This window comes from Dermacentor variabilis, chromosome 2, assembly GCF_050947875.1.
Source record: "Dermacentor variabilis isolate Ectoservices chromosome 2, ASM5094787v1, whole genome shotgun sequence".
In the NCBI taxonomy this organism is placed as follows: domain Eukaryota; kingdom Metazoa; phylum Arthropoda; class Arachnida; order Ixodida; family Ixodidae; genus Dermacentor; species Dermacentor variabilis.
In genome coordinates, this window is record NC_134569.1 from 203,547,851 (window position 1) to 203,558,264 (window position 10,414).

Below are 10,414 nucleotides of genomic sequence, written 5' to 3' on the forward strand. Positions count from 1 at the left end.
TGGTCTGTGTGACTTGTGCAAGCTTTAAATATGTACAAGTGCCACGTAGCAGGACAGAACCAAGGTAATGTCGTTTGCCATCGTTTTGAGCAAGTGAACCCAACTTTTGCATTTTATCTAATTAGGTAATTAGTTATTAACGATTATTTACCTGGTCAATTATTATATTCAAAGCAAGAGTGTCAGTGCGAAAATTGTAGAGCAGCCTGAAAAACTCCCAATCCAGCTTTATACTGCTCAATAGGTGCAACAATTTTTTTAAGCTAGAAAAAAGCCTGTGAATGGATGCAAGAAGTGCCGTGAAAGTAACCACTCATGCACCTGAACACCATTTGGCTCCTCCTTTCATGCTTGAAAAAAACTTTTTGAAAAGGATATTTTAGAAATTGATTAAGTATTATTGACCATGTTTTAGACAAAATGCATGAAATAGTGTGACTACCAACTCCATTTTCGGCGACATAAACTGACTCCATTTTCATGTCCAAATCCAGCTATACATCGTGTGTGTTTTGAGCTGGTTCTGTAATTTAGGCTGGTTTTGACTAATTGAAGCTTCGCAGCCTAATAATGGAGTCAGCCTAAAAAGAAATTGGTACATAAACGGTCGCTGTCAGTACTCCATACTCCTTTAACTTAGTGCAAAGTGCTTGTGAGCCAAGAAGTTGGTAGTTCTAAGCTGTATTTCTCATTCTGACCTGGTGTTATAGCCCAGTTACTATGATGCCATGCTGCTCAGTCGTGCTGGTCACAGCTTCAATCTAGGCCATGGCAGCTGCCCTCCAATGGGGGTTAAATACAATAACGCTTATGCACTTAGATTCAGGTGTACATTAAAGAAGGCCAGGTTCCCAAAACTTCAGGTTGTGACGTTGGAATGTAAAAGCCCTTAATTTAATATTAAAATCTAAAGGTACTTTATTAAGAGCAGGGACATCATCTTGAGCTTTTACTGCACTGCCATGACACCAAGAAGCTCCGAATAAATAAAAAACAATTTCTCAGACAATGTCCATATCTTGCAAACATTTACAAACACTTCTCTGCATGCACCTCTGTTGCTGTTATATTTAGATCCGTATGCCAAGGCGGGTTGTGATGTTACAACATCTTTCAAACCTGTTTTTTACCGCTTTAAAGTTGTTGGTTATTTTGCATCTGTGTGTGTCGAACGCACATTTCAGTGCATCAATTTCTTCAGAAAGTACACTCCTCTTTATTTATTTGGGCATGCAAAAAGGGTTCTGAAGAACTACTTTCTGAAGATCTCTGTAACAAGCAAAAGACAATTCTGTGTAGACTGCACAAAGAGAAAGGATTCGTTTGTAAATATGTTATTTAATTCTTAAAAAAAAAGAGGCAGGTGTCAGTATTCTGTTCGAAAGTAAAAATTGCCCCTACCTGGCACTGCTTCATTCTCGGATGTTGATGGTCCATTCGGGGGCACTCAACTGATAGGCTGCATTTTGGCCATGTCGGGTGTGCTGTCACCAGGCCCAAGGTCGATCGACATCCTCCCCAAAAGTCGAGTCCAAACTCTATAAAAGAAACATCTCATCATTTTACTATCAGTTTTGTCATCTTGCGTGTTTCACACAAGGCTGTCAGTGAAATATTTCGTCACTGGGATACTGAAAAAATTCAAGCATTTTCTGGCAGCCAATCTGAATACACAGTAACTGCAGAACGTTAAAGTGCAAATACAGTTGTCACATTAGGTTGATCAAGTACAGCAGAAATGGAAATAAATCAGTGATACTGTGTCTGTTGGCTTTCAGTGCAAGAAACTTAAAAACAGGAACTTGCAGCCACGCCACTTTGAATTTTCCGCGTTTGCTACACCTCACAAATTTGGCATCGTCCGGTACTCGGGGATGGTAACCGCTTAAAATCAAGATGAACGAGCGTCGGCATAGATTAACAGGATACTTAACCGGGCAATATTGGCACATAAAACAACTCACGTAGCGAAGCTACTGTCAATTACCCGATGACGCATCTGCGGGCGGTGCGGTTTGGGCGAACAATTCAAAAAGGAATGAGTTTCACTTGTTTCACGCCTACTAAGCCAAGACAGAATTTGAGTTTCTTACTAAACTATACTGGATATTTACGCTCCGAATAAAACGCTGGAAATTTTGTTACGTCACATTGCATACGTATGAAAGTGAGGAAATTGCTTTTATTGTATTCTGCCCAGACGGCATGCGGCAGCTACCACTCTCATGCAACAAAAGCATGAAAGTGGTACTCGTGACACCGAAAACAAACATATACAGCGCCAACGTTACGCCCCTTGGAGTTGGAACTAAGCACGATCAAGCCAGTTAGTTTTCTAGCTTTCATCACGCCATGAACACGGCCAAACATCGAGCGAAACAACTGTAATAATAATATTGGGGGTTTTACGTGCCAAAACCACTTTCTGATTATGAGGCACGCCGTAGTGGAGGACTCCGGAAATTTCGACCACCTGGGGTTCTTTAACGTGCACCTAAATCTAAGCACACGGGTGTTTTCGCATTTCGCCTCCATCGAAATGCGGCCGCCGTGGCCGGGATTCGATCCCGCGACCTCGTGCTCAGCAGCCCAACACCATAGCCACTGAGCAACCACGGCGGGTGCAAACAACTGTCTGCTCTCTAAAATTATTACCGCTTCCATTTATATACCTATCGCTTCCACAAGCAAAATCAATGGGCTAGCTGTCCACAAGCCGCAGATTAGACTGACAGCAACATATTACGGTAACGTAAAACAATTTCCACGCTGACCTAGCAGCCGCGGTGTGCGCTAAGTGCCACAGTTCTCGTTTGGCGCTCGAAATTCACACCATGATAACGGGCACTGCATCTTTCACATGAAATATTGCACGCTTTGCTCCGGAGCTCAATAGGAGGCCGAAACGCATTTGCACGTACCTGAAATCCGCATGCCGGAAATCCGTCGACGCTTCCGAGAACGGGACACACACCCATACACCCGTGCGGCGGCTTGACTTGGACTTGAGGCACTTCTATCAAATATTTCACATGCGACATGTTTTACACCGCTTGCACGAACACGAGAAAATGCCGCAGGTCGCAATGCGACGCCGTGCACCCGTGCATCTACCGGTGAGCTGCATGCGCGGACTTGCAGAAAAACAAAACTATGAAAAAACGGCAGGCACGAACGGATGGCGGCTCTCGTTGCGGAGACGAAGCGGACGAAGCAATGAAGCGCGAATGAATGTTGCCAACTGTTGGTTCCGCGTTATGCAGGCGGTGGTGGCTTTAGTGGCGTGTGTTGCGGCTGTCTAATTTTTTATTTCTTTTCCCCAAACAGTATAGCTAAGGTCAGTTCTCTGTTTGCATTTTTACTGTGTCGTTTGGCATTATCTTTTTGTCGTTTTTATGCTATTAAGCGGCCAATTATGGCCTCCCAGGTTCGCACGCGCCAGCTTTGCGCGCAAATCTCGGAGGCCATAAGACAACGCGTTAGGAAATTCCGTTCTTGTCATTAACGTTTCACCATCATTTCTTCAACTGAGATAGAGGGGTAGTGTCCCTTTTCGCGGGGGTGGGGAGGGGGCGATCAAGACGGCATCGCTTAGCGGGGGCGTGGGGGAGTAGGTTGGTGTTGGTTGTTATCGCGAAATTCGCGAACCCTGCGATTCTGTTACAACGGAAGCATTCCTATACTTACCCAAAAAGAATAACAATCCGTCCGTCAGTCCGTACCGCACGATATCTTTCAAAATAGAACCCGCAGCAGCGACTGAATTCACCTTCGTGCTACCTCTCGCCTCAACGCGACCGAAGCGGCGAGAACACAGCGCTCACGAAGCTTTCAGCTCATGCCGCACTATGCGCTTTTCGCAGATCACTTTCAAGATAGGTGTACGCGCGTCTGTTTTCAAAGCGAAGTAAACGGTGAGAACACAGCGCGTGAAGTTTTCAGCGGTGGGCAGACTCTGTCCACATTGCAGTTCGCTTTCAAGATACGGTTCGCGCGGGCGTGCCACATGCAGCCGCCGCCGGAGCACGGTTGATAAAGGCGCCAATACATTTCGACGTGACCCGGCGCGCGCGTGCGCGGTGGTTGCGCTACGTCACGCCAGGTCGGCTACGCCGCTGCCGCGTTCAGACTACAGTCGCATCCGCTGTAAGTGGCGTATTTATTGCAATTTGCGCAACTGCTGGAACGAGTTTTTACGCAGCTTACAACCGCCTATGTTCACATTGAGCCTTTCGATAAGATACGTTTTTTACGACTGGCCAATCACCGCTCTGGGACAGCCGCGTTTCGCATTTTTCAACATGGCGCCGATCAGCAAGCGGCTGTTAACGCAGGTCGAGGCTCTTCAAGCCCAAAGTGAGCTTGTCATCGTCTACGCGCTTAACAGACGCAGACGGAGGCGTCGTAGAAGAATGTGGGTTCGTCAAATCTTCCTCGACAGAGCCGTTGACGGAGATTTCCACAATCTTTTCGCGAAGCTGCGGACTGGCGATACGGCGTTGTTCTACGACTTCGTGCGGATGTCACCGCAGCAGTTTGACTTCCTGGAAAGCCTCCTCCGACCGCATATACAAGCTCAAGAGACGCAACTGCGAGAATCCCTGTCATCAGCTGAGCGCTTGGCTATAACACTGAGGTAAGCATATTATATGGAAATTTCTATCGTGTTCTATGCTTGGAATGGTAGACGCGGGAGCAGGTGGGCTTCTTTAACTGCGGAGCTATGTGGAATGTTTTGGTGAAATCCGTATTTTGCCGACGGAAACCTGCTGTATAGCTACAGATTTCGTGTGGTAGTCACTGCGATACGCATATCTTAAAGACAGTCGCGCAGCCCCAAGCTCGTGTCGAAAGTGTATTTATAGTATACTAGCACGCAGTACGCCGTTACAATATTCGCGCTGCTTTTCTGCGTTGTCCTAAAGACGTTAAGTGCAGCATTCTGATTTCACAAAGAAAACAAGTCCGCAAATAAACGGTTTTGATAAGGTTGGCAGTCACACAAGTTTTTTTGTTTCAGAAGTTAACGTGGCTGTTTATCATGCCTCCTGTTCACAGCGTAGTCCATGAATACGAACTGTTGCCACTTGATAAAAGCACATTATGCAGAGCAGCTGGGAACTGCTGTTTTGTATTTTTTTTTTTGCCTAAAGTCACAAGAAGGCGTTAAACAAAAGGCAGTATAGACTTATGTTGTCAATTATATTCCAGGTTCTTGGCAAGCGGAAACAGCTACCAGTCTCTGGCATATAGCTTCAGGGTTGGAAAATCAACGATCTCGCAACTGGTTCCTCAAGTGTGCACTGCCATATGGAAGGTTCTTCAACCAAGGGTCCTGAGACGGCCAGATCATAGGCAACTGAAGGCTATAGCTGATGAGTTTATGTGGAAATGGAACTTCCCAAATTGTGTTGGTGCTATCGACGGGAAGCACATTCACTTGGACGCACCGCCAAACTCTGGTTCTGTGTACTTTAACTATAAACGTAGCTTCAGCATCAACCTCATGGCATCCTGTGATGCAGGCTACAGGTTTACAACTGCTAATATAGGGGCTTTTGGCAGAGAAAGCGACGGTGGTGTTTTCTCAGCGTGCGGGCTTGGAGTCATTGTCGACAATGCACAGGAAACGTTGCCATCCCCTGCAGCCTTGCCCAGTGATGGGCCTGTTCTTCCATTTGTAATGGTAGGAGACGACGCATTTCCTTTAAAAGTGAACTTAATGAAGCCAACCGCCAAACACACCGAAAAGGGTCTACAACTATAGGCTTTCTCGAGCACGGCGATGCATTGAAAATGCATTCGGAATTTTGTGTGCCAGGTGGAGGGTGCTGCGGAAGCGCATGAGTCTGCTACCAGAGAATGCAGCTGCAGTCTCAGCTGCTTGTTGTTGTCTCCACAATTACCTGATGCAGGAGGGGAGGCTGCCAGGTGGCTATTGTCCACCGCAGTTTGGAGACAGTAGCAACAGTGCAGGTGTAGTTATCCCAGGTGAATGGAGGAACAATACAGAGTCCCTGCCACAAATAAATCAGCAAGGCTCTAATGCTTACTCTAAGAGAGCATCTGAAGTGAGAGACTGCTTTGCTGCCTATTTTCATGGTCCGGGTTCTGTGAGCTGGCAGTGGGTTTAAATGAAATCAAATTTAACCAATATCTTTATCTGACCTCCTATTTAAGTTACAGGTGCCTTAACTGTGACTTACTTTTGTAATGACTGGATTCCATAAGTACTGAGATATGACCAGCAATAAATGTTTAGCAAACACCAGCCTTGTGTCGATAATGCTTTATTTCATTCGCAAAGCGCCTCTGCACTGCATGGAGTTTCCATGAAGACCTTGCTCGATATTTTATATATAATAGGAATAAAACAGAGCTAATAAAGCAGGCAAATGATTGTAGAGATGAATACCTACTTGCTGGCTATTTGAATCATATCAGCGTGTACTTGGTGAGCGTAACTGTGTATCGAAGTTCTTTTTGTTCCCGTAAATGTCAATAATCTAACACCACATTTTGCAACATTACACCCTTTTCCAAAAGCACCAGCAATGCTAGAAGCAATCTTCTTTCCCAGTAGGTAACACACACACAGGAGTGTCCATTTAACAAGAATTATCAAAAATAATGCAGAGAAATTTGTTCCACAGGATGTTTATTGCACATTTCACCTTGAAAATTGCAGTGGCCCAGGAAAAACATTACAAGCTTCCACTAAATCTTTTGCAACACACAGAGCAAAGAACTGATATGGATGTCAATGAGTCTGCTTACACCTAGCAGGTCATGAGAAAAATGGCCACAAATATCAGCTGTAATACACGAGAGGTACGGACCTAGAACGCGTGCTCACGGCTCTGCAGCATGTGGAGGGTATGCTGCCTCAACTAATAGGCTATAAATCTGCAGCTTGATGTGCTCCTTCTTGCGGCCATCTACTTTACCTAAAAGACCTTTCAAGCTCAACAGAAAATGTTCATCCTCATCTACTGATGCTGCAGCTGTCGTCAATTCATTCAGTCGCTGGCGATTGGCGGCAAGTGTCGTGATCATCAAATCATCTAGGTCTTTTTGTTTTCTTTTCGCAGGCTTGTTTGTGTTATTAGGTGGTGCATAACTTTTGTCTGAACACACTGATGATGTCCCTGGTGCGATGGTGACAGGCCGTGAGTCCACCTCGCTGCTTGGGTTCGACGAAGCGTCTGGAGTGGACAAAACTTGAAGCACCTCGTCAGGAACTGATGCATCTTGTGTGCTGTCAATGTAGAATGTGCGGCACAAACCCGCCACCGACGATGCTGAGTCACTGGCTGACTCGACTGAGTGACCTAGAGACAGAGCAGCTGAGGCATCTTGTCTCGCCAGACTGTGGATGGCAGAGGAAAAAAAAAACATTATATGAGACGCTTATATTCATGCATAAGCTGAAGCAATTGTACATTACAAAGAGAACAGCACATGCAAAGTTGTGGGGTACAGGGCTCCTTATACAGCTTCCTGTTAACACTGACAGGTAAATGATGCCTCATTTTACATACTGGGTGTAGCTTCGAAATATTATTCTGATCTTGGTGGCCCTTTGTCACAGCAGAATGGAGCGGAAACACTACCCGAGGACTCTGGAATAATGTAAATTTTCATCAGCAGTACATGTAAATGTGGCAGTGGTTTTTAACGCTTGAATGTAACTATGCATGGGAACTACAATAGAGTAAAATATTAGAAATGCGCAGGAACGGGATACACAGGCATGAATGCTACCTGAATAATTAACAAAGTCCCAACCAATGACACTTTCGTGTTTTGGTAGTTCATTTTACACCCGACGTGCTGGCAGTTGTGCCGCACCCATTGCTCCTACTTAAGAAAGCGTCAAAGTCAACTACTACACACGTATACCGAACGTGCCATGAACAGATCACCTACAAAGCCCCAATTCCACATTTAGACTTCAGAGGATGTCGTTCTGTGGACTAGTAATTATTTTTGTCCTCCTGGGGACCAGTCAGTGTACGCAAAAGTGCAGGTAAACGAGTGTGTTTGCATTTATTTCATCAAAATATGGCCACCGCAGCTGGTACTCAATATATCCCATGCTTATCAACAAAATCCCACGCCTATTAAGTAGCAAAGAAGCTAACAGTTGGCCTTTACCTTCGATGTTGTATAGCGTCTGCCAGGAACATGAGATGGGGCATCAATAGCCATGATTTAGCAACGTCCGCTGCGCCACTGCCAGACTTGGCGTATGTCTTTCGCAGTCGAAGGAACTTCTGTCGAAGACAATTCCAGCGATGCTGCAACTCTGCCACTGCATTGCACATAGGAAAAGAAGGCGTTCACATACTATAAAGGGCACATTACACACTATGAAATACACGTTGGTCTAAAGAAACCTCACTCCTGTCATATTACGCTGATCTCATTTTTGTAGCCGAATATGCCGTTTATCAACATTTGTGCACACAGCCGTGGAAGTGCGCTAGAAAAATTTTTCACGGTGTGCCAGCTTGCGTTCGGCGCGATGGTAGCGACAAGAAGAGTGGGTCACTTAATCGCTGATTACGCGCCACAATGCGATAGCGTAGTCCGTCCGCACAGACACTCATAATATGACCCACAGACACTTCTACGAGTGTTGGTTCGACTCCCGACCGATGGCTGACACAAGCTACAACTCGCATTTCCGTGCTGGGTCTGACGCAGATCCGAACGCAATCAACCCCACACTTGTGCAACAATTTCAGGGCCTGCAATTGTTGCCGCAGAATACGCCGCTTCACCGAGCGTGACGCGACAAAACAACGCCGAGAGCATGTCTACATGCCTCCTTGCCATAAAACCATCGTTGTAGGCGTGGCACTCGATACTACGGCGGCGTAAACGCGTCGGACTGCAACAATGCACTGGAACGAAACTTACAGCGCACCGTCGTCAACACTGTCAATGCTCGCCTAGCACCCAGATTGCACTTCTCTTGACACTGAGAAGCGGTTGATTGCTACAAGTTTCGCGCACATGCAAAAATTAAAAACACTTACCGCTTTGTTTCAATGCGCTCGCTATCTCCAACCAGGCGTCGTTTTGCAGTTGCTTGTCACGGTAACTTTTCAGGCGCTGGTCATACAGTATCGGCCTCTGTCGCACTTCTTCAATTAGTAATTCATCGCTGCACAGCGAAGAAGCTTCCGCACTTAGCATCATCACTAGCCACGGGCAGTATACACAACACAAGGAGACCGGAAAACCGCACCGCACTCAGGGACTCCGCGCGCGTTCGGCGCGAACCCGGGAAAACGCGGATGGCGTCGGCAGCAGCAGCAAGGAACAGCGTTGCAACGCCGGATGGCTGGGATGGCGGTCACGCAGAGGCTTCCGAAGCTAGTATCCTCACCAGCCACGAGCACACACAGCACAATAACAGCGTCAAACCGCATAGAGACGCCAAGAACGGTGCTACGTCGGACTGCTGGGATGGCGGGCACCGAATAAAAACGCGGAATCTGGGGAGGCCGGAAGCTCCGTGACCGGAAGATGCAAACCGAAACTGCTTCGTGCATTGGCGGCGTCGTAACAGTTGTATCTGTGCTTGTAAAAGTAGCGGGTACTCCAACATTTGGTTGCGATTGTTGCGTACTTTACGCTCACTGCAACAGTAATGTGAACAAACTAGTTGCGCTTTTTGCGTTTACGCTTACGATCCGTGCGAACGATCTGTACGTAGCGCACGTAGTCTGAACGCGGCAGGCGTAAATCCGTCCCCCTACACTACAACGCCGCGCACCTGCCGCAGCTGGAGTAGCGCATGCGCAGAACACCGCGCCGCTCCGTGCCGCCTGTCGTGGAACATCGAAACAAATCTTTTCGCGCGCTTTCTCTGTCGGTAGCGATTGTCGCCGCGGACCGGACTGTTGCTCGGCGATGGCACGGACGCAGACACATTCCGCAAGACGAAACATTAAGCAGGAGACAGACGGTACGATTCGGCGTCCGATCCGACGTGCGGCGCCGCATGCTCCGGCATGCTGCATACGACGATTCGGGGCACACGGTGCGTGCATCCGAAAGATTGAGCGGCGCGTAAGCTTCGCCCAGATCCAGCCCCCCAGCACGACTTCATAGCCACGTCGAGAAACGCAATATAAACAACTCTGCACAACACTGCTTCGCTTTACACGAACACTGTCAATAAAACCATGCCCTTGCAAGTGACAGAACACTTCACGACGGCGCGTTGTCCACTGACGACTCCGCTAACAGCCAGCGATAGGGCCGGTAGGCCTAGCTAGGCAGACGGCGCTTACGATCCAACCCGAGCTCGTCGAAGAGCGCTTATGTTTGCCAAAACAATTAACACTGTACACTTAGGTCGCCCGTAATCAAATACAATTGGTATACTCGACGCAGTCGT

The 10,414-nt window shown here is 47.1% G+C and overlaps 1 protein-coding gene across 1 annotated transcript; it reads right to left on the bottom strand.

Moving 5' to 3' along the window:
• Nucleotides 1–6,640: 6,640 nt before the first annotated feature.
• Nucleotides 6,641–9,504, bottom strand: LOC142573045 (uncharacterized). The gene is made up of 3 exons (XM_075682545.1): nucleotides 9,045–9,504; nucleotides 8,158–8,314; nucleotides 6,641–7,369 (listed from the first exon to the last, which is right to left on the bottom strand). The coding sequence occupies exons 1-3, from the start codon at nucleotides 9,205–9,207 to the stop codon at nucleotides 6,853–6,855; spliced, it is 837 nt and encodes a 278-aa protein (XP_075538660.1). The 5' UTR covers nucleotides 9,208–9,504; the 3' UTR covers nucleotides 6,641–6,852.
• Between the last annotated feature and the right edge of the window lie 910 nt (nucleotides 9,505–10,414).

Coding starts and splice junctions, on each gene's coding strand:
- LOC142573045 (XM_075682545.1), bottom strand. CDS start 9,207: ATGATGCTAAGTGCGGAAGCTTCTTCGCTGTGCAGCGATGAATTACTA. Junction 8,315..9,044: donor GAGCGCATTGAAACAAAGCG/GTAAGTGTTTTT, acceptor TGTGCAATGCAG/TGGCAGAGTTGCAGCATCGC. Junction 7,370..8,157: donor GACGCTATACAACATCGAAG/GTAAAGGCCAAC, acceptor TGCCATCCACAG/TCTGGCGAGACAAGATGCCT.